Source organism: Canis lupus, chromosome 12, assembly GCF_011100685.1.
Source record: "Canis lupus familiaris isolate Mischka breed German Shepherd chromosome 12, alternate assembly UU_Cfam_GSD_1.0, whole genome shotgun sequence".
NCBI classification, from domain to species: domain Eukaryota; kingdom Metazoa; phylum Chordata; class Mammalia; order Carnivora; family Canidae; genus Canis; species Canis lupus.
Genome location: NC_049233.1, coordinates 24,057,067 through 24,081,315, shown reverse-complemented (window position 1 = coordinate 24,081,315; position 24,249 = coordinate 24,057,067). Strand labels below are relative to the sequence as shown.

The 24,249-nt window shown below is 38.3% G+C and overlaps 1 protein-coding gene and 1 long non-coding RNA gene across 31 annotated transcripts in view; one reads left to right on the top strand and one right to left on the bottom strand.

Annotated features, from left to right (window-relative positions):
- Nucleotides 1-24,249, top strand: part of DST (dystonin) — a 480,589-nt gene that overhangs the window by 342,365 nt on the left and 113,975 nt on the right. For 19 of the 26 annotated variants that reach the window (XM_038554403.1, XM_038554389.1, XM_038554383.1 and 16 more), the window contains 11 exons: nt 958-1,093; nt 2,199-7,670; nt 7,799-7,948; nt 9,169-9,384; nt 9,566-9,715; nt 11,010-11,243; nt 12,449-12,601; nt 14,309-14,542; nt 15,096-15,362; nt 18,507-19,055; nt 20,082-20,258. In XM_038554403.1, coding sequence (XP_038410331.1) covers nt 958-1,093; nt 2,199-7,670; nt 7,799-7,948; nt 9,169-9,384; nt 9,566-9,715; nt 11,010-11,243; nt 12,449-12,601; nt 14,309-14,542; nt 15,096-15,362; nt 18,507-19,055; nt 20,082-20,258 — 7,738 coding nt within the window. The remainder of the gene's footprint in view (nt 1-957; nt 1,094-2,198; nt 7,671-7,798; nt 7,949-9,168; nt 9,385-9,565; nt 9,716-11,009; nt 11,244-12,448; nt 12,602-14,308; nt 14,543-15,095; nt 15,363-18,506; nt 19,056-20,081; nt 20,259-24,249) is intronic. The other 7 variants (XM_038554396.1, XM_038554397.1, XM_038554400.1 and 4 more) reach the window with 2 other exon arrangements.
- Nucleotides 1-24,249, bottom strand: part of LOC111098294 — a 49,239-nt gene that overhangs the window by 13,489 nt on the left and 11,501 nt on the right. For 3 of the 5 annotated variants that reach the window (XR_005367874.1, XR_005367873.1, XR_005367875.1), the window contains exons 4-6: nt 12,511-12,630; nt 11,748-11,800; nt 10,975-11,313 (exon numbers count right to left, since the gene is read on the bottom strand). This is a non-coding gene — a long non-coding RNA (uncharacterized LOC111098294). Of the gene's footprint in view, nt 1-9,461; nt 9,645-10,974; nt 11,314-11,747; nt 11,801-12,510; nt 12,631-24,249 lie in introns of those variants that run through there. The other 2 variants (XR_005367877.1, XR_005367876.1) reach the window with 2 other exon arrangements.

The following is a 24,249-nucleotide window of genomic DNA, read 5'->3' as shown; positions in this document are numbered from 1 at the left end:
CAATCCTGGATCCCAGGATCAAACCCTGAGCTAAAGGCAGACGCTCAACCACTGAGCCACCCAGGTGTCCCAAAAGCTGGTAAATTTTAATTGAGGTTTTAAAAATAGAACTCAGGAATTTACTTAATGTAGTATACAACTATAAATTTAGCAATTTAGCTGTCACTTGTAGTCACTTACAGAAAACTGGCTCAGAGACCTTAGGATGGGTAGCTAGTGAGTGATAAAGATTCCAAGCCAAGTCTTAATTCTAATTAGTACTCTCTATGACTTTACTTTTTGGAAAATATGTATGAATTAATTCTAATTAGTGCTCTCTATGACTTTACTTTTTGTAAAATATGTATGTTCTTTATTTTCTTTGCTGAGACTTGTAATAACCTGTTTTTTTCATATTTTGGTCTTACTTTTTCCAATAAGGCACTTCATATATTTCAGCTAGTGTCACAGGCAGGAAAAAAATCTACCCTTTTCTTAAACTCTTTGTGAAACTGTCCCCAGGAACTATGCCACAATGACTTTGTACTGCACCTTAGAGAATCAGGTTAATTTCCTGTAAATTTCATCTTTATTCATGCTTTGAATAAGTTTTATCTTGAGTAATGGTATCTTTCTGTCCCGTTTCCATGTTGGAACTAATAATAGGATCTTTCCCTCTGTCATATAACAGCACTGTTATTTTAGAAATGTATACGTGCTAGAAAAGTGTTGATGTATTTGTTTATGTTCTTCTCTCCAGTCTCTCAGGCAAGGGAAGGATTCTTAGATGAGTAAAGGCCATCCTTAATTTTCCTATACAGTCATTCTGAGATTTGAGCAATCTGTACATGAAGTTTTATTTTATGGCCATGTGATTATTTAGAAAAGGATTTTACGTTACAAAATCATTGAGCCTAATATGTCATCTTTACACTTAACGACTTGCATTCCTCTTTTCATACTTTCTGGTTATTATAGAATGACAGATGAAGAAAGAAATGAATTGGAAAAACAAGTGAAATCTCTTCAAGAAAGTTATAATACATTCTTTAGTGAATCTCTGAAACAACTACAAGAATCACAAAGCTTAGGAGATAAAAAGGTAGAGGAGAAGGTAATATAATTTATTTAAAACATAAAGCGCTTTCAAGATTCTTAGTTTTCTCGCATGGTTGTAGAAGTAATATATAAATGATAAAGAAATGACCTTGAATTTGTGTACATGGAAGAAATGTGAATGGAGTTTATCTGAATATTTAGAGATTTCAGTGTTGTTTATTAAATGCAATCTTACACTTGCTGTCATCAGTTTCTGTGACATCTTAATCTCTGCCTTGCATGGTAAAAGAAAAGAATCATTCATTTTTCTAACTCTCCTCTTTAAAAGCCATTCTTCTGCTGCCATATTAGGTATTTTACTATATAAATATGATGTTATAAAATGGCCTTGACTCATCTTTAAAGATGACATTAGAGTGTTACGAACTGATTTGATTTTCAGAGATAACCATGAGATTTAATGGAGTAATAATACTGGGCCATTCGTTATAGTGAGGATGCCCTAGCATCTTCTTAAAATATAACAGGAACCACTTAAAATTTGGCCTGTCTTTAAACTTTTGAAACTTGACAATATATATTTACAGTATTCAACATAATATTCAGTATTGAAAAGTTATCTTTATATTCAATTCCCTTATTCCCTGGAATACTTTACACACTATTTGTCACATTTTGGGGGTATGTAACAGTTTTTCTGGTTCATTAGATTTTTACTGTCTGCGAAGAAGTCTGTATGCTGTAAACATCAATAGCATGGGGTTTGATACTCTTTTTCATGTCAGTTGACTAATCTCACCCAGTTGCAGAGAGCATGATTTGCCTTCTTAGGTATGTGTTCTGTTTTCTCACTATCATCATTTACTCTGTTGTGTCCTCACTAACCTTGTTAATGTACACAATATTAAGTTTTCAATTCACAGATGCATGTTATTTTCAAAGCTTTTATCACATCCTGTGCTGTTGAATAGATCACTGACATAGATCACTTGTGCATTTGAGCTGCCTAACATTCACAGCATTTGCTGCGCCTTGGTAAGTAGAGGATTTTTATGTTGAAGTGTTTATTTCTTAAAAAAAAAATGCAAACTATGTTTCATGAAATTCTGCCCACCCTGGGGTCACAGACTGACCTGAGAATTTTTGTATTTTCTTTTCAGCTGGATAAAGTGATTGCAGGCACCATTGATCAGACAACTGGAGAAGTCCTTTCCATATTTCAGGCAGTTTTAAGAGGCCTTATTGACTATGACACAGGAATCAGGTTGCTTGAGACACAGCTAATGATTTCTGGTCTAATTTCACCGGAATCAAGAAAATGTTTTGATCTTCAAGATGCCAAAAGTCGTGGCCTAATTGATGAACAAGTTGTATGCCAACTCCAAGAACTAAATCAAGCAAAGGAGATTATTTCTACTGTGTCATCTACCACAATTCCAGTGCTGGAAGCTCTGGCTCAAGGCATGATATCAGAATCCATGGCCATCAGAGTTCTTGACATACTACTTTCCACAGACTTTTTAGTTATTCCAGCCACGGGAGAAAAATTGACTCTACAGAAGGCTTTCCAACAGAACTTTGTTTCCTCAGCATTATTTTCTAAAGTCCTGGAAAGGCAAAACACGTGTAAAGATCTTATTGACCCCTGCACCGCTGAGAAGGTGACTTTAGTGGATATTTTGCAAAGAAGTATTTTACAGGAAAACACTGGGATACGGCTTCTACCTGTGAGACCACAAGAAGGAGGTAGAATAACATTAAAATGTGGAAGAAATATAAGCATTTTAAGGGCGGCTCATGAAGGTCTCATAGACCGTGAAACCATGTTCAGGTTATTAGGTGCACAGCTTCTTTCTGGAGGTCTAATCAATTGCAACTCTGGTCGAAGAATGACTGTTGAAGAAGCTATGGCAGAAGGGGTAATTGACAGAGACACAGCTAACAGTATTCTCACATATCAGGTTCAAACAGGTGGAATCATCCACTCAAACCCTGCTAAACGTTTTACCGTGGATGAAGCAGTCCAATGTGATCTAATAACTTCAACCAGTGCTCTTTTGGTGCTAGAGGCTCAGCGAAGCTATGTTGGACTCATCTGGCCTCACTCTGGTGAAATATTTCCTACATCTTCTTCCTTGCAGCAAGAATTGATTACAAATGAATTGGCATACAAAATACTGAATGGCAGGCAGAAAATAGCTGCTCTTTATATTCCAGAAACTTCTCAAGTCATTGGTTTGGATGTTGCTAAGCAGCTGGGAATTATAGATAATAACACAGCATCGATTTTGAAAAGTATAATACTGCCTGATAAAATGCCAGATTTGGGAGATTTAGAAGCTTGTAAAAATGCCAGAAGATGGCTATCTTTTTGTAAATTCCAACCATCCACAGTCCATGATTACAGGCAAGAAGATGATGTTTTTGATGGAGAAGAACCATTAGCAACTCAGAGCTCAGAACAAACTAAAAAGTTATTTCTATCTTATTTGATGATAAATAGCTATATGGATGCAAACACAGGCCAGAGGCTTTTGCTGTATGATGGAGACTTGAATGAGGCTGTTGATATGCTACTAGAAGGCTGTAGTGCAGAATTTAAGGACACACCCATCAAAAAATGTCTTGATGCCTTAAGACTCCCTGTTTTATTTCCAAGTAATGCTCCTAATGAAGGAAAGGAAAACAGTATAGTTTCACCAAATAGTTTTGATAAATGTCATCACAGAGAACCTAAGCATAAAGAAGCTCCTGAAGATAGAAAGCATACCATAGATAAAGAGTGTAATGAAATGGGAAATAATTTTTTTAGTAGTGAATTTTATCAGTCAGAAAACCTGGCAAATATAAAAGTAGCTGATCATAAAGTCCAGAATTCATCCTATTTATCACAGCCTGGACTTGTGGCAGGTGACATGCTTAGACAAGACTCTGAAAACATACTTAAAAACTGTGAAAATCAAAGTCAAGTTAGAACGAATGAACATGCAGGTGAATGTAGTCATTCTAAAAATATTCAAAACTTCGCAAGTGATTTGATAACAAATTCTATTATGAAATCAAAAACCAGTAGAATCTGTGACTTGAATGAGAATGAGAAAGAGAATGAAGATAACATAAACAGGGATTTGACAATCTTTGACTATTCTCCCAGGCTGAGTGCCTTGCTAAGTCATGATAAATTGAGGAATGATCAGGATAGTCTTAATGTACATACCACAGAGAGCAATGGAAATAAATGTGAAGATCCCACATTGCCACTCAGCGACCAAACCATATTATCAGGTCAAAGAATGGGAGAGACATTTCAAGAGCAGTTTCTGGGAATTGCAGCTATCAATATCAGTTTACAGGGAGTAACGTCTCCACAGAAACCTTTAAATATAGGTGACATTGCTCCTCAGGTCCAAAATCACAATGATAAATATATTACAGAAACTTACGGTGAAGATGGAAAGTTACATGCCACTTCTCAGCAGAAACCTGAAAACAAGCAAACTGAGTCCAAAATGGAAGAGTACCCCTGTGCCGTGACCCCACAGGATAACACCAGTGATGCCGGCACATCTCCTGTCTGTGCCACACCGCTGCTTGAAGAAACCATCAGTGCTGGTGACTATGAAACGTCACTTGTGGATGATCAGCGAAGTGTGACAGAAACAGATACTGACAGTGAAGGTGATTTTTATGATACTCCCCTGTTTGAAGATGATGACCATGATTCTCTGCTTCTGGAAGGTGATGATCGTGATTGTCTACAACCTGAGGACTATGCCACACTACAAGAGGAAACTGATGTGACTGCTTCTCTTGGTGATGTTTTTTATGATGTTTCAAGAGAGAATGAAAATTCTGTGGAACTCCAGGGGGCACTGGTTGACAGCTTAAGTGTGAGGGGAAACAGAGAGTCTCTTCGGGATGTTCTCATTGCTACTGAGAAAGCTGGATTCGATTCTGATGAAAGAATCCATTCAGATTCAGTTGGCTCACACAAGAGCAATGGACAGTTTCTGGAAACCATCTCAGAAAGGGAAAGCTCGAATATCCTTGAGAGTGATGAGTCTGACTCATCGATTGATTATAAAATCATAGAAAGAAAAGAGAGCTTCAGTGCTTTGTTAACATTTGATGACATTGGGTATTGGGGAGGGAGAGAAGAAGAACACATAACTGGACAAGAATTTAAATCTGATACTGAACATTTAGATTCTATGCAAAGTGAAGAAAGTTACAAGGATTATGTATGTGACAGTAATGATCAGGATATTGATGACGATTATTATTATGATGATGGTGGTGGTGATGATGAAGGAGGAGTGGAAGGTGACGGTAAAGAACCCTGGTGCCAGGATGAGGCTGCGGATATGGATAACCAGTTGTGTGCCACTGCAGTAAGTGAAAAGGAAAATGGTCAGGACAGTCAAAGTGTCAAAAGAATTCTCCCAGATAAAGTGCACAGTTACAGGTCTTTAGAAAACCAGCAAAATGTAAATGTTTTACAGCCAAAATCAACTGGTAAATATAGCTTAGTTACTGAAAGAAGCAACCTTCAAGAATATACAACTGAGGTTGTTGGAAAAAGTCAAGATCTGTTGAATCATGAGCTGGCCCTTAAGGATATATTGCTGCCGATCACTAAAGACACTGAATCAGAAGACACTTTTGGCTCTGTAGATATTTTACATAATACTAATAACATCTGTTCAACTTCTGAAGTAGATAATGATTTAATGAACATTAAGTTGATCCAAGGGCCAGAATCCACAGATTCTTTGAAAGGTAGAGATCCATATTTTGAGAATGTGACACTTCAAGTCCACTCATCTTTTGATAAAATCATTTGTTCTGAGCCTGATTTAATAGGAAAGCCTGCTGAGGAAAGCCATTTGTCTTCTGTAGCCTCTGTAACTGTCGGAGATCATCAAGGAAATGAAAGAGGTCTAATTAAAAAGAAAGGTGACCAAATTAGTATACTAACAGAAGATGAAACATCAGTTCATAAAATGTGCTCAGGTAAAGGAAAGGTGCTAGAAAAAGGTCAAGAAGAAGATAATAAGCATCTCAGACTTTTGCCTAGTGAAAGTACAAGGGAGAGTCTTGATTTAGATAATGATCAGTTTCCATTTTCACGAATCACAGACAATGAAGAACATAATCAGAAAGGAAGCCTGAAAAAAGTAACTGTAACTCTTAAAGATGAACCAAAGAATCTACAGACAGTGGTTAGCGAAAGTCCCGTTCATTTTGAGAATCTTGAAGAAATATTTGACTCCTCAGTTTCCAAAGTGATCAGTGCTGATATGATTCTCTTGTCTGAAGGGGATACAAGTACTGAGAAAGATTCATTCACTGACAGCCCTGAGAAAGACTCTGACCTGTTCACTTATTTAAAACACTGTTCTAAAGATGTAAAAGCAAAAGATGCATTGAAACTAAATGAAGGTATCCCAAGCTGCATTCTGATAGCTTCCCCTGCTGTGAAGGAACATATACAATTTGGAGTTAATGATACAAAGGAGAAGACAGCTCCTACCCAGGAAGTCTCACCTCTAAATGAGATGGCCCAACAGAATGATATTCATACTAAAGAAAGTGCCTTGGAAGCGGGAACAGGAGTTGCTGACCTCACACCAGAAAGGGATGAAAGCACACTGTCAATCTTACCTCTTAGAAATGTAGAAGACCTTGGGGAAAATAATGATTTTGTGCCACCAGAGCTCTGCACAAATGGAATAAAAAACGATAACTCCAGTAACCCTTTAAATATGGACTACTCATTCTCAGAAATTAACAATAAGATGGAAATAATTGAGCAACAGCAGCAAAAAGAACAATCCTTATCTCTAGGATTCCAAGAAAAGGAAGTTCAGATTCCTGAGGTATCTCAGGTATTTTTTGAGAATGTAAAAGATTTCTTAAAAAGAAGATTGGAAGGAGGTCCTATGAGTCCTGAAGAGGTTGGAGAATCTTTAGTCTGTGCAGACACTAAAATTTTGATTCAAAACTTAATTAAAAGAGTTACCACATCACAGTTGGCAAATGAAGCATCTAGTGTGCCCAGTGACTTTAAAATTGGTGACTGTTCTGGAGTTTACCCCATGAATAACTCAACAGAACTAAAAGCAGAGAGTAGAGATGATCCATTCCATATTGCACATCTTAAGTCTGAGCTTCTCCTTGATATACTTAAGCAAAATCAGTATAGCCAGAAAATTACTGGAGCATTTGAATTGATGAAAGAATTAACCCAGATGGAGTATGAGCTAGAGAAAAGAGGTCTTACACCTAAAGTATCTCCAGTGCAACTTGAAAATATTTTCTATAAGCTGCTTGCTGACACATACTCCGAGAAAGTAGAACAGGTCAGAGACTTGAATCAAAAAGCATTCTCTACTTCTGAGATGGTGGATGAAAATTCACACATTCTTGATGACCTTAAAAGCAAAGAAGGAAACCACTGTTCCCTTAATTTACAAAACATAAAAGATACTGAACTAGAAAACTCAACTATGTGTGCATCGGCATTGCCAAGCAATGAGAAGCTGGGGGAGCTATGCTGTGATATCCCAGACCATTTGGAAAGTATTTCAGGGTCAAAAGGAATGACTCCTGGAGATAGGTCAATGGAACAAGTAAGTTGATTTTACATTTTATATGGCAGTACCTGCATGCAACATTTGGGAATAATCCCATACATTTTATGTGTTTTTTAAAAACTACATAAAGGCTATCGAATTAAAATGTCCAAATTTGTGTTTAGTTTTCCACTGAATTACAGCAGTGTTTACAGCACACATCAAAAATGCATGAGTATTTGGCTTTACTTCAAGAGATGAAGCCCCCTTTGGACAACCAAGAGTCTCTGGATAATAATCTGGAAGCTTTAAGGAACCAACTTAAACAGTTAGAGGTAAGAACTGTCTGCTGCCTATTATAAATGGTAGTCAGCTGGTGTTAATTTGGAAAAACAAGCATTGTGCTTTATTATTACATTTAGAAAGCGCTACACTGGGATCCCTGGGTGGCGCAGCAGTTTGGCGCCTGCCTTTGGCCCAGGGCGCGATCCTGGAGACCCGGGATCGAGTCCCATGTCGGGCTCCCGGTGCATGGAGCCTGCTTCTCCCTCTGCCTGTGTCTCTGCGCCTCTCTCTCTCTCTCTCTGTGACTATCATAAATAAAAAAAAAAATTAAAAAAAAAAAAGCGCTACATTGAAGTCACCAAGTATAAGTGTATTATTAAGTATGTCTTAACTTTGGTTATTAATTGATAATATTTGGCAGCTCCCACATTCAGGGCATATATATTGATGATTGTTAGGTCCTCTTTTTGGATAGATCCTTTAAGTATGAGATAGTGTCCCTCTTCATCTCTCACTACAGTCTTCGGGATAAACTTTAGTTTATCTGATACAAGGATGGCTACCCCTGCTTTCTTTTGAGGACCATTTGAATGCTAAATGGTTCTCCAACCTTTTATTTTCAGGCTGTAGGTGTCCTTAGGTCTAAAATGGGTCTCTTGTAGACAGCAAATAGATGGGTCCTGCTTTTAATCCAGTCTGAAACCCTGCGCCTTTTGATGGGGTCATTAAGCCCATTCACATTCAGAGTTACTATTGAAAGATACGAGTTTAGTGTCATCATGATACCTATTCAGTCCCTGTTTTTGTGGATTGTTCCATTGGACTTCCTCTTAAAGAGGAATTTTAAGAGTCCCCCTTAAAATTTCTTGCAGAGCTGGTTTGGAGGTCACATATTCTTTCAGTTCCTGCCTATCTTGGAAGCTCTTTATCTTTCCTTCTATTCTGAATGAGAGCCTTGCTGGATAAAGTATTCTTGGTTGCATGTTCTTCTCGTTTAGAACCCTGAATATATCCTGCCAGCCCTTTCTGGCCTGTCAGGTCTCTGTGGAGAAGTCTGCTGTTAATCTAATTTTTCTCCCCATAAAAGTCAGGGATTTCTTGTCTCTTGCTGCTTTAAGAATCTTCTCTTTATCTTTGGAATTTGCAAGCTTCACTATTAAATGTCGAGGTGTTGAGCGGTTTTTATTGATTTTAGGGGGGGATACTATTACATTTAGAATGATTGTAGTGGGTTCGCACTGAACAGTTCTGGGATATATATTTTTTGCAGACATTTGAATTGGGATTGGCTCCAATTGCTGTCATTTTAAGAAAAGACATGAAGTTGGCAGAAGAGTTTTTAAAGTCTCTTCCCAGTGACTTCCCCAGAGGACAGCTTGAGGAATTGAGGACAAGCCACCAAAGTTTGCAGACTGCTTTCACTTCCCTCAGCAGTGTGTCTTCAGAAAGAATGAAACACGTCATGCTCACCATGGACTCTGAAATGGTAGGCATCAAAACATTTGGCGCTGAGCCAGAATTTGAGTTTTGAAGAAAAATTGATTATTTGAAAATTTAGTCATGAGTCTTTTATTTTCAGACTGCTAGGGCTTTGAAGCAGAACAATTTTTTGTAAGAATTTGAAATTTGGGGATTGACAGAAATGAACACACAAATTTATTTTCCAGTCTAAGCTAGCAGTTTCCCATGAAGAATTTCTTCAGAAACTTGAATCATTCTCACATTGGATATCAGAGAAGAGCAAATCTGTGAAGGATATTGAGATTGTGAATGTACAAGATACTGAACATATGAAGAAAAGTTTGGAGTTTCTCAAGGCAAGTATCAAAATAAATGAGATAAAGTACATTTAAAACCCTCCAGATTTAATACAACAAATGTTTACCAAAAAGTCCATGGTTGGTGGGGCGCCTGGGTGGCTGAGTCAGTTAAGCATCTATCTTCGGCTCAGGTCATGATCCTGGGCTCCTGGGATCAAAGTCCCACATCAGGCTCCCTGCTCAGCGAGAAGTCTACTTCTCCCTCTTCCTCTGCCCTTCCCACTGCTCGTGCTCTTTCTGTCTCTCTCTCTCTCTTTCTTTCTCTTTCTCAAATAAATAAAATCTTTAAAAAAGTAACTGCTAAATCTAAAAGGATTCTTTCCTTTCTTTGCCTCTAAGAGATGTTTGTCCATAATTGACACAACCATAAAATAATCACAACTTTATGGATATCATTCTCATGCTATCCTTCCTGCCTTATCAATCTCTTACCACCACTGACATCTTGAGATTTGTATTTATTTGTGTATTAGTCACATAAATACATAATAGTTAAATTATTCCTAAAAATACATCAGAGTTCTTAATTTGAATAGCATGCCTCATGAAGGATGTTGAGGCTTCTGGCCCCGTGAGTCAGAAAATTCAAATTCTAGCTCATTGAATTGGGTTTTTATCTTCTGTTGAAGTTACATTTAATTTTTTATTTATTTTTATAAAATATTTTATTTATTTATTCATGAGAGAGAGAGAGAGAGAGAGGGAGAGGGAGAGAGGCAGAAGCAGGCTCCATGTGGGGAGCCTGACACAGGACTTGATCCCGGGACTCCAGGATCACGCAACTCCAGGATCACGCCCTGGGCCAAAGGCAAGCGCTAAACCACTGAGCCACCCAGGGATCCCCTGAAGTTACATTTTATATGTGACATGGCAGGCAAGATTAAAATACTCTTTAAGGAGGAGTGCCTGGGTGGCTCAGTTAGTTAAGCCTCCCAGTCTTGATTTCAGCACAGGTCACGATCTCAGGATTGTGAAATCAAGCCCTGCATTGGGCTCTGCACTCAGTAGCAGTCTGCTTAAGGTTCTCTCTCTCTAAAAAATAAATAAAATAAATTTTAAAAAATTCTTAAAGGAATTGTTTTTCCATGTAATATTGTCATAGTATTTAAATAATTTCATCATTACCATCTGCTGTTGGGTGATGAAGAGATTTTTAACTAAAGGAATCATGAAAAAGGTCAATAAACCCTTGAGTCCCTGATACATGAAACACATTTTTAAAATATTGTTGATGTAAACTTTATATTATGGCTTACCTCCCATTTTGTAACTTGTACTATTTTGTTCACAGAATGTGCTAAAAGACCTTGGACACACCAAAGTGCAGCTGGAGGCCACCGCCCTTGATGTGCAGTTCTTCATTTCTGAATGTGCACAAGACCTATCTCCCAACCAAAGCAAACAACTACTGAGGCTCCTAAACACAACTCAGAAGTGTTTTCTTGATGTACAGGAATCAGTAACTGCCCGGGTGGAATGCTTAGAGACTCAGTTACAGCTAGAACAGGATCTTGATGATCAGAAGGTTTGCCTTTCTTTGTGGAGTGGGAATTCTTTGGTTTTAGTTCTTCCATGTGAAACTTGTAATATGGGATCTGAAAGACAGTAGACGGAGTATAACATAGAGATGCTGGAATATGTGACAGTATTGTTTTCCATAAGAATAGTATAGTTGGTTTATTTTGATTTTTATGACTCCCTGAAACCACCATTCTCAAATGGGAGTCTTGATTTTTTTCCTAAGGAGTAAAAAATCCAGATATACTCAAAACTTTCGATAACTTGGTAAACATATGGGTAGAGAAAGTTAAGTATATTTTTCCTCTGGGAGGTAGTATGGCATAGGAGTGCAGGACATGGGGTGTGGACTGCCTGTGGTTACTTCCTGGCTACACTCAGTCACATGTGATACATGGCACGTCACTCCACCATGGTTTTCTCAGTGCTAAATTGGAAATAGTAGCAGTGCTTACCCTGTAGTATTGTGAACAATGGTAAAAGGATGAATGTAAAATAGTACTTTACTTACCTGGCGTGTGTTAGGCTCCTAGGAAACATGATCAATGGCTACAGGATGCATAGCTAGTATATAAATAATGGGAAAATGAAAGATACGAGCATTAGTAGTGATTTAGTAGATTAATCTCTTAATTTAGTGAATTATATTAGGGTGTTACGTCTAATAACAATGAGCAAAGGGGTGGGAATGGAATTAGGCATAGTGACAAAGTAGAAATATTGCATGCAGCACTCCTTTTATTATTTCTGGAAGCACCTAGGCATTATCTCTAGCATGATAACCTATATACACATAGCAAACTTGTTAACAGACAAATCACAACTAACTTCTGTTTTGATATCCCTTTGCAGAATTAATTATGTGTGTCGCAGGTTTCAAGAGCTTAAGAAAATGGAATGTTTCTTCCTCTCGGTCAGAAGTTCCATCCTTTACACATATGCATGGCCAGTATTCTATTGAGCAGTTTCATCCAAACGTGATCTCCTTCTTCGTATATGGGACATGCTCTTTCTGTGTCACCTTGCTCAATATGTACCCCACTGCTATCATGTTTACAGCATACTCTGAAAGCTTGCAAGATATGTTCTAATTTTGCAGTTAGAACTTGTAAAATGTGAAAAAACTTGCAAAATGTGTTCTAATTAGGGGTAATCACAGTAGTGAGTTTATGGACCACACATTTAAGATGCTTTAATTTTGCCCCGCTTTAGATTGTGGCAGAGCGTCAGCAGGAATACAAAGAGAAACTCCAAGGGATATGTGATCTCCTCACCCAAACTGAAAATCGCCTGATTGGTCACCAAGAAGCCTTTGTGATTGGAGATGGCACAGTTGAATTGAAGAAGTATCAGTCCAAGCAGGAGGTAAAATTTGGTTTTGCATCAGCAGGTCTCTGTTGATATGAAGTTTTATTACTATTATTACCAAATTGTTTTAGCTTTTCTGAGCTACAGTATGCTTAGGTGTGAGCTTTATATACTAAGAGTTACATTTCCAATTTCAAGGCCAGTAATTTTCTTGACTGGTTTTGGTAAGACATTGAGGGAAGACCATATAAAGGAGGTTGCTAACAGGAATGCTTTGTGTGAGGAGTTAAAACTTGCATCCGTTTACGGCCAGCTCACTCCCTTGCACATCAGGTGAAATAACCATTCGTTTGGGTTCTTTCTTTTTCTTAACCTCCTATTCCTGCCCTCTTTCTCTATAATTTGTCCCTTTTCATTGAATGAACCAACGATAATGATGGATAAAGATATCTTTATTTTGGTGTCTGGAGAAAGAACATTCTCATTGTAACTAGACGGCTCTTGGTTCACCTCTCAGATTCTCCACATTGTTAGCTATATAACTGAATCTCTTCGAGCCTCAGTTTCTTCATCAATCATAGTTCACTGATTGTAAGAGTTAAGGAAATACTGCGTGTAAATTAAGTGACTAGCACAATTAATGTGACATAGTAGTGGCTCAATAAGTAGTATCAGTTTCCACTCAAATAATTCTTAGGATAATTTGATGAGGCTTAAATTAAAAATATGGGAAAATAGGGATCCCTGAGTGGCGCAGCGGTTTGACGCCTGCCTTTGGCCCAGGGTGCAATCCTGGAGACCTGGGATCGAATCCCACGTCGGGCTCCCGGTGCATGGAGCCTGCTTCTCCCTCTGCCTGTGTCTCTGCCTCTCTCTCTGTGTGACTATCATAAGTAAATAAAAATTTTAAAAAAAGATTTAAAAAAATATGGGAAAATAATATGAAGGTTCAAACACAGTATAATATGGAGAATGAAAATGCAAAGTAAAGGAGGAGGAGAAGAGAAATTAAATAGAGAAATCTAGACAGAAGCTATAACTGCTGAGGAGAGATCTTAATTTTGAGCTTCCTAATGGCTGGGGCAAAGAAGCAAATATTGCATATTGAGAGCTCTGGGGTTTAGAAGAGGTTATTTTACTTCACTGGGAGAACTACTTTATTTTTATCCTGAGTAATAGTTATGTATTAAAAAATAGATGTTTAAAAAATGAATACATAATAGTACCATGTCTTTAAAAGTTCTTACAGATAAGCTTACAGAACGAAAAATATATGGTGTGTGCACATTTGTATAGAATATATTATCAAATTCATTATTTCCTTTTTTAAGATTTTAAAATTTATTTTAGAGAGAGAGAGAGAGCGTGCATGAGTGGGAGGAGGGGCAGAGGGAGAGAGAAAGAAATCCTCTAGCAGACTCCTTGTGATGCGGGGCTTGATCCCAGGACCCTAAGATCATGACGGGAGGTAAAACCAGAGTCAGCCACTTAACCAACTGAACTACCCAGGCACTCCTTAAATTCAGGGTTTTACAAACCATATCCCTTTGTGAAACATGAAAACCTCATACCTTTCTTTAATGATGTTTGAGGTTTCACATTAAATATTGTGATTTAAGTAAATCAACTCAAACTGACTATGCTTTTTTATCCTGTACATGCTAGATTCTTCTCTGCTCACTCCCTCTTTTAGAATTACAACTCTAGAGGAATTAAATAGGTAATAATTTAATGAGAAGTTTTTTTTTTCTTTTGTGTTATAAGGAATTACAGAAAGATATGCAAGGAAGTGCACAGGCTTTGGCAGAAATAGTGAAAAATACAGAGAACTTCTTAAAAGAGAATGGCGAAAAGCTGTCTCGAGAAGATAAAGCTTTGATCGAGCAGAAACTTAATGAAGCCAAGTTAAAGTGTGAACAGCTTAATCTAAAGGCAGAACAGTCAAAAAAGGAGCTGGATAAAGTTGTGACAACAGCAATCAAAGAAGAAACAGAAAAGGTCCTTATTCAAATACGTGGTATACCATTGCTTTGTTGATGATTAGCCTAACATCTCCTTGAATTTTTAAGTGCTATCAGGTGCCAATAAATGATGCTTAGGACTAGAGACTAGATTTTTGTGTTTATAGTCATATAATTGACCAAATTTTATATATATATATGTATATATTTTTACATAATTGACCAAATATCACAGAAAGCTTGAAGAATTGGCTTTGTTTAGCTTTTTAAAAATACTTTTAAAGAACTTATTTAAAAACTTAAAAAAAATAATTTAAGGGGGATTGTCAGACTTTCTACTTGGGAAATGCATGAAGACTCATCAACTGTAGTTAAAATTTCAGAATGTATTTTTGAGGACAGTGGAAACATCCCAGTAACCTGCCTGTGGCTCTGAGGTTTAATTTAATTGTGTTCAGTCTTCTGCGTGTGTCAGTTTTTAGTATCCCCACTCTAATTTTAAATCATCTTAAATATTTCCTTTTGAAATATCTTGAAACCGGTGCCTCATCCAGCATTCACAGTACCTCCCATGAACTTTCTTTATCCAGGTCGCGGCTGCAAAGCAGCTGGAAGAGAGCAAAACCAAGATAGAAAACCTTTTGGACTGGCTGTCCAGCATAGACAAAGACTCTGACAGGGCAGGGATGAAACAGAGACAGGCTATTGAACAGAATGGGACCCATTTTCCAGAGGGCGACGGCATGTCGGCGATGGGAGAGGAGGACGATGTTAACGGTAACCTGTTGGAAACTGATGTGGATGGTCCAGTTGGACCCACTGAGGATAATCTGAACCAGCAGTACCAGAAAGTTAAGGTGTGTTGTTTTAAACAGAGCGATACTGTCAAACTTTGTCTCTCAGGTCTGTAAAGAGAGGGGCACGTGAGTTCTGTCTCAAAGCCTTAACGACCACCTAGCATAAAGTCCTATTTTCTAGGGTTGTCATTATGTCAGATAGAAGTTACTGTGAGAATTCTAAGCAAGTCAGAAACGAATCATTAGATATGGCATTCTTCTAAGCAAAGCAGATTTATAAGGAAGTAATAGAAATAATGATAGTTGATACTCAGAGCAGATTCAGTGGGCCAGGCACTCTTCTCACCTCCTCCCAACTGAACACACTGAGTTTCCCACCCCTGCTCCCTCTGACACTATACTCTTGTTTCAAAGGTGAGGAAACTGTAACATACAAAAGTGAAGTAGCTGGCCCAAGTGTATACATCTAGTACAGGAGCAGAGGCGACTTTTGAAAACCTTTTTCAAAGTGTCCCAAAATTGATCACTTTATTCCAGCATTTGGCATTTGTAGTCAGATGACCAGACTTGATGTGCTCTTGCAGTTTTGTGTGTTTTCCTCCATGTCTTTGTCTTTGGAATAGAATGCTCTCTGAGAGGTTTTTAGCTTAAAGGAAATATAAATTAAACCAGAAGAGGAGTGGAACTATTTATTGTATTTGTAGTTTTCAGGGGACTATTCTTGAACATTACCATAAGTATCACTTAAAATGAAAAAATCTAATGAATTTCTTTAGGAATGTCTGATGAGTGTGTTACAAAGAAGTCAGGAAAGGTTAGTAACTTGACCCAAGGAGTGCAAATACCAGTGGGTAGATTTAACATAAAGATGCCTTACGGGAAAGTCCTTGTTTTTAGCCAATTTCATGATGTTTGCCTTCTGATCTTTTTGTTTCTAAGAATGTAGGACTCTGAAAGTGCTTTAGAGAGTTCTAATGTCCTGGCAGAGTGGAGAGATAGCCTAAGGTACTGGCCAGGGGTTCTGTTTCTAGCACTTCCTAGTTGTGCCACATGTCCTAGGCCACACAGTTTCTTTCTTCAGACTATATTTCCTCATTTATAAAAGGAAGAGGTTGGATCAGATGATTTATAAGGTGTTATATATGTCTGTCTAATCTACTCTGTGCAGAAGACCCACTGTAGAGAGTAGTCTGTGATTATAGTTCAAATCTCAAAGACACAGTCTGTGGAAAGAAAGTTCTTCAGACAAAAATATTTATCATGTGCCCATGCTGTGGCAAGCATTGTTATAGATAGAATACAAATATTAATGAGTATGTTCTCAGCTGACTAATGGGGATCAGGGAATAGTTGCCCTACGACAGTGCTTCTCAGTCCTATTTACTTTATAACATAGTTATTCTTATTAGCCTTTGTTGCCCACCTTGTTCTAGGTGCTTGGGATTCCCCAGTGAGTGAAATAAATTCCCTGTCATGGTGTTTACGTATGAGAATAGTGAGGATGAGAAGTCAGGATGATAGTTATTAATAAATAACTAAATTTTATGCAATATGAAGTATTAGAAGATGGCGATCTTTTGCTAAAAGAAGAGTTGAGTAGAGGGGGTAGGTATGGGGTTGGGAGCCACTTACAGCATTAAATAGGATCATTTGAATAGGACTGAGAGGGTGAGATTTGTGCAAAGACTTAGAGGGGATGTGTGGGAGAGATACCTGAGGAAAGCTCTGTTACCAGACAAGAACGACTGAGGAAAATAGTCCCAAATGTGCCTAATGAGGTGGGGTGGAGGTAGTGGTTTAACAGACTGGAGTTCCTGGAATGGAGGTGGGAGGTGGACCAAATGGTAAAAGAGCTCTAAGGTAATGTTATCAGGTCATTTGGCTCCCTGTAAACCATCGTGAGAAATGTGGAAAATTACCCAGGAAGATTCTTACCCTTTCTGCCGTATTTGTATGGATATTGGGGTAAATGGAAGGTGCTCTGGCTGGAAAGAAAGGGAGGGACTCCAGCTACCTGAGCACCACCCAGCTGTCCTGAAGACCAAAGAAGCACATCTGTGACCTTTTGGCACCTGCTAGAAGATCTCATCTCTGCCTTTAGAGTGGATTTGAATCCCTGGCATGTGCCAAACTTGCCAGGAAGTATTCTGCATATATGTGATCTCATGTACTCCTTTCAGCAAACCTGTGATATATAGGGATAATTGTCTCCATTTTCCCCATGTAGGAGGCCAAGGCCCAGTGAAGCTGAATAGTTCCAGTATTCTCTTTGATTATGTATGTTCCTCTTTCATTGGGCTTCTCTGAATGTATGTTATTCTTGCTTCATAATCATCCTGGTGGTATAGCCTTAAAATCAACAGATTCTCTTTTTCCTATTTAAATGTCTTCTCAGTGTCATTTCTTAATCAGAATATTGTATTTCTTTGCTCGATAATTAGCTAAAGACATCAGCAGTCCCTTCAGGGTAGTTGTGAAGAAGCAGGGAGTAAAATGAGATCAATACTGTAGATACTCATTTTAGGATTGGAAGAGAAATTCATCATTTTTTTTCAAACTTCTCAAAATCAGTACTTTTCCTCTGTGACTATCTTTTTCTAAAGAAGATTAGAAAATCTCTATAAAAATAAAATTAGAGTGATCAAAACTTGCTCTCCTGAAACGCACCAATGTGAGGGAAATCCCTTGTGCCTTGATAAGCTTAATGAGAAGCAAGTCATCACCTGTGGTTCATTTAACTGTGTTGGTGTTAAGGTGACAGGGGCCTCCTGACAGCCTTGTGTGTAACAGCTAGTGTTCCTGAGTTTGACTGTAAGTCTAGATATTTCCCTAAACTGAGTGTACTTTGATGTCACATAAAATGGTCTGGAGAGGTCACTCCTAGGGCCTCTTGGGCCTCTCATGTGATGATGCCTATGAATGTTAAAAGGTTAGGAGCCTCCTGTGACCAGCACTAAATTTTCAGTTTCATTTTTACATAGATGTAAAAATGGCCAGTTATCCCTTCTGACCTTTCAGCTGAGTTTATCCAATCCTCACTGGGTGAGGTGAGGACCACTCGTGTACACTGAATATTTAGTAATTATATTCTGCTATTTTTATTTATATCTATTTTTGTAATTTTGAATAAAGATCAATAAAATGTGAAAAAAAATGTAAGCTGGCCACTGCTCCGACCTGATGGCTGACCTGTTTTCCATGCAGGCCCAACATGAGAAGATCGTCTCTCAGCACCAAGCAGTCCTCATGGCCACTCAGTCTGCACAAACCTTGCTTGACAAACAGGGCCACTACTTGTCTCCCGAGGAGAAGGAGAAACTGCAAAAGAACATGAAGGAGCTGAAAGAGCACTACGAAACCGCTCTGGCCACAGCAGAGAAGAAGATGAAGCTAACACATTCTCTGCAGGAGGAGTTAGAGAAGTTTGATGCTGATTACAGCGAGTTCCAGCACTGGCTGCAGCAGTCGGAGCAAGAGCTGGAAAACCTGGAAGCAGGCGCAGACGACCTCAGCGGTCTGATGACCAAACTGAAGCGGCAGAAGAGTTTCTCAGAAGACGTCATTTCTCACAAAGGGGACTTGAGGTACATCACAATTTCCGGCAACAGAGTGTTAGAAGCAGCTAAGTCTTGTAGCAGGAGGAGCGGCGGCAGCAAGGCGGCCCAGGATCATATCGATACTTCTGCAACCTACAGAGAAGTCCAGGGCAAACTGGATCATGCCAGTGATCGGTTCAGGTCTCTCTACTCTAAGGTAATTTTATTTTTAAAGGGAGTCAGCCTGTGACTATAGTTTTCACTCTGTCTTCTTAACTTTTGTTTTGGAATGAGAAGGGAGCAATCTAAGAACTGAAGCAGAGGACATAAGGTGGTTTCATCCTCATTCCCTCTTTCTTATTCATCTGCTTTACTTCTGCAAATGTGTTGAAAGGTTAGGAGCCTCAAGTTATCAATTCAATTTTTGGGTGAGTGATTGCCCAGCAGCCTTAAGTCTAAAATGCCAGTATCTGATCTGACCACCAGGCGGCGGTTATGTTTTGGTTCTAGACGGAAAGCAGGGCTAGCTCATTTGCAGCCTCTCAGGCTTGGGACCAAACTTTCACATCAGATTAATTTTCCCTTCACCAATATTACACTTGTTTGTTTTGCAGATAGAGTTGATCAGTGCATTATTGTAATACTGGCTAACAGACTGTTTCAGCTTCCCTTTTGCGGAAGTGCAAAAGAGTTGTGTTTAAAAAAATGCAGGACTAAGAAAACATTTCCCTCTTTACAGTATAAGCTGAACAGACTAACCAAGTCACACAAATGGTTTGAAGAGCATCATTGATTATTGGCCTTTGCTTCATTCTGATCTAGATTATTTTCCCTTCTTGTTCAACTTCAGTCTTACGTGACATATAAGTGATTTATTAAGCGCTTTGAAAACCTTTCCATCAAATACATAGCTATACACATGGAGTATAACTCAGTGGGAGTGTGTCCTGGTTGATTAGCCTCCTCTGGTGATTGATATCTGAATTCTTCCTTGTAAACATATTTCGAACTGGTATAAATCTAGGACTATCTCTTCATTTTTATGGTTACTTTTTGAAGATGCTTCTCCACATGAAGGAAAATATCTTAGTCCTAAAGTTTTCACTAACTTTGGTTGAACTCTGGTGTTTTTCAAGTTACATAACTCATAGGTCCTAAGATTTTTAACACGTATATGGTGGGATTTTAGCCTCCCACCCTTATTCTCTTCTGATTTTTTATTTTTATTTTATTTTTTTTTTAGTGCAATGTCCTTGGGAATAATCTTAAAGACTTGGTAGATAAATATCAACACTATGAAGATGCTTCATGTGCCCTTCTTTCTGGGCTTCAGGCTTGTGAGGTGACAGCAAGCAAACACTTATCTGAACCCATCGCTGTGGACCCTAAAAATCTACAAAGGCAATTAGAAGAGACCAAGGTAAGAGAAAGAAACAGATAAGGGAAGACAGAGAGAGAAAAGTGAGAGATCCAACCTTTCAGTAGTCTTACTAAAAGCTATCCACTTCCCTCTGCTTTGGTGATCATTTCACCTTGTAAAGGGGAACAAAGGATGGGAATGGACTTCTCTTTCTGGAGGGAGTTGGGACTCTGATTCATGGTCTATTCATTTCTCTTTCTAATGAGATTGTTATTTCCATTGCTGTTTAACTGGTCTGGCATTGTAATTATGGCTTGCATCCCACCGCTCCCTCCTCCCTTAAAGAAAAACTAATATTGCCCTGGCCACTTATTTATCTTTATACTTATTTATTTTTGTTCATTGTCTTTCTCCTCCATTAGAAGTAAATTCCATGAATGCAGGTGTTTTTCTCTATTTTGTTCGGTACTATCTCTGCAGCACCTACGAGAGTATGTGGCCCAAAGTAGGTACTCAATAAGTGTTCAAGAATGAACAGATGGAAAGGAAGAAGGGATGTCACTCTCCTATTTTGGGTCTTAGGACTAGGACTGATGTTCCTAATGAGTGTCCCCATGATGACTCTTAGAGACTTACTGCCTAGCGCAGTTCTCAGAAAGTTTACCTGCTCCTTAAGAAGCGCAGGCTTGATGTCAGACTTGAATAACTGCAAAAGTCTCAGTACACCCACGATGGCAGAGCCATCTTAAATTTAAAGCATACTTTAAAATCTTAATGTAAGGGAAGATAATTTTTGAAGTCCTTTACTCCTATTCCATATGACCAATAATTTTGGGTTTGAAAGTTTCATCTCATAAATCAGTTCTGTCTCTCCTTTGAGCAGGTAGGTAGCAGTCATTACTGCTATAGCTAGAAAGTCCACACAGTATTGCCAGTTAAACAACTGCCTTCCAGAATTCAGTTGCATCTGCTAGTTACTGATGTGTGTTATCAGTCCTGGGCCTTTTTGTTTGTGTTTACTCTTTCCCACAAGCACAAGAACAAATCTGTCTTAATTAAGTTTTCAGGTCCCACTTGATTACATGTCCAAGGACAGTATATGGTAGGGGCAGAGGACAGGAGGCCGCAACATGAAGGCCATTATTTTGGTAAAGATTGCCAAAAGCTTAAAATAATTATTAAGATTGCCAACATAACATTTGGTTAAGAAGTTAGGTATTATTAGTCTAGGAGAGTGTATAAAAACACATTTTAAGTGAGGTCTCTATCAGAAAACTGATTACATCCTATATGAAAGTAATTTTTATGTAACTAGAGCTAAAAGAAAAAGAAGAACCCAAAAGAATGCTGTGGTTTTTAAGTTAAATGGATACCTTGATTAGTTTTAAAACAAAGGAAAACTGCAGAAGAAGACTCTTCTAGTCGTTTAAGGGAACCAAAGAAATGTTATAGGAGAGCTGTGTCACAAAGGAGCATAAATTCTAATTAAGCCACAGCATAATTTTAAAAATTAAATGTGCAATTAAAGTTGCTCTTGGCATATGTTCTTATTTTCCTCACAGATGATCTCAGCATGTGGCAAGGATATGTTTTTAGGAGGATTAGGTAGTTTCCATTCCTTTCATTTTTATTAACATTTAAAAATTATTTTTCTTTAACAGCAATATAAACACATAAGACTACCACAGAAAAATCACTTTTCTCTACATTTCCATTACTAGCATATTCTTTTGGATAATAAATGTAACTTGGGGGGTACCTAAGTCAGTTCATTTGAAACATTTCTGTCCAGTAGCACATTGTTGTTAGCATTATTATTCAAAGGACTGGTAGCTGTGTTGTCAACACTCTGTTAACCACTGAACTTTAAAGGCACTCCTCAAGCTCTGCTTCCAGGAAAATCAGTGGACAAAAGAAATTTTAGTACTATGTGAGGCACTGAAATACAGGACTTGAGGACCAGTTTAGACGCCTGGGTTTGGCACTAGGCATGGAGCTAGATCATGTTGACTGACAGTGTCGACCTTCTGGGCTTTCACTAAGCTCAGGAATATTGTTAAGTCAGGAGTCTTCCATGGTGCCTTTTATAAATTTCACACTTTTCTGGTCTAGGCAAGGAGACCAAGGTCATAATCATTCAGTATTCCCTGTTATAAATGCCTTATTATGTTTTGATTTCATAAAAACCCATTAAAGCTATATACGGTATCCCCTTTGAGTATTTTAATTTGTAGTTTTATTCTAAAGTATTATAAAAGCACTGTTCTAGTTAAATTATAACCTGATATATACTAGGAACTAAAAGCTATTGACTTTCTTTAACCTAATTATGGAGAAAAAAAGTATGGGCTGTTTTGAAAAAAAGAGATGAAGAAAAAATGCTTCTTTTGTAATCCATTTCTAAGTTTTAGGATGCTAGGTAGGGCCATCTTCGGTATGGGATATTTTTGTAGAACCATGCTAACTTTTACGTATATTTATTAGGTAGACGTTTCTGTGCTAGCCCCATTCTTAGGTTTTGTGAAGACACAAAGATGTTAAAACCATGCCTTCTCAACCCTTGGAGAACTCACATTTAAAAAAAAATTTTTGGAGGTATTCATAACCTTATTCCATCTCTTAAATAAGTATGCAATACAAGCAAACTGTTTCTGTGGCTTGGACTTCTGTCTGGTTCTACGTAAAGTTTCTATCTTGAGGAATTTTTTGTACTTTCTGTAAGTAAACCTGTGAAAGAATTTCCTAGACAGATCTTCTCTGATACAGATGCTTTGGCCTCTTGGGACAATTTTAGGGTCTGGTATACAGATCACAAATCCATTGTTGGCCATAGGTTGGTGGGCCTTTTGACATATATGTGCTGTCCTTATGTCATTTAAATTACTTGAATATGAAAATTAGTTGAAGAAATTTTTTCCATTGGCTGTAAGCATTTGTTTTAGTCTGAAATGAAAGCTGAAACAGAAGATGATCTTTTTGGAACTTCTACCTGATATTTTAATTTATTTACTTTTCATTCATATACTACTTCTAGAAACTTTTCTTGGGGCCTACTATGTGCCAAGCACTCTGCTGGGTGGTGATAAAAGAAAGCTAAATAGAATGAAATCTTTGTTCTCAAAGAGGTTAGTTTTAAGAGACAAATCCAGTAATATTCACAGGGTATTGATGGGAGCCCCTGCAAGGAGTACTTACAAAGTAGGGGTGAGGAGAAAGTTTTCCCAGCCGACTGTTAAAGGGTGAACAAGAGGGACTCCTGGGTGGCTCAGTGGTTCAGTGTCTGTCTTGAGCTCAGGTCATGATCCCGGGGTCCTGGGATCCAGTCCCACATCGGGCTCCCCGCAGAGAATCTGCTCCTCCCTCTGCCTATGTCTCTGCCTCTCTGTGTGTCTTTCATGAATAAATAAAATCTTTAAAAAAATAAAGGATGAACAAAAGCCAGGCTCAAGATGATGGGGAATAGGCTATGTGAGAAGGTTAGTATATGGAGATATGAGCAAATAGCTAAGAAACAGCTGTGTTTTTGGACATTTCTGGAACTAGGTAGAGGATAAGATAGAAGATGCAATTAGGAATAGATGTCATCAGACCTTTATGCTCAAGTCTGTTGTTTTTATAAAGGCAATAGGAAGCTACTGAAAGACTTTAAAGAGGGGAGCAATCATATAGTCAGGTTTAGATAGAACACATTTGGGGACTATATTAGGGGAGGTGGGGAGCTCAGGATGCTTTTTTCAGTTGAGTGCAGTAATCCAGTATACAGGGCAGAAGTCTGCTTTTAAGAACACAACAAGCGAGTAAAATTGTCAGGGCCCGATGGTGGATTTGCATGGGGAAAGGAGGGTTGAGGAATGGTTTAGAAGGAACCTCAGAGTTACTACTTGGGTCATGAGATACAACAACAGGAGGAGTGCAGGTGTAAGGAATGACATAATGAGTTCAGATTCAGTGTTTTGAATTTGAGGTGATGGTTTATACCCAGATGGAAATGATCAAGAGGCAGTTGGAAACCTGGGCCCATGGCCAGGGATGAGTTCATCTATAGTTGGAC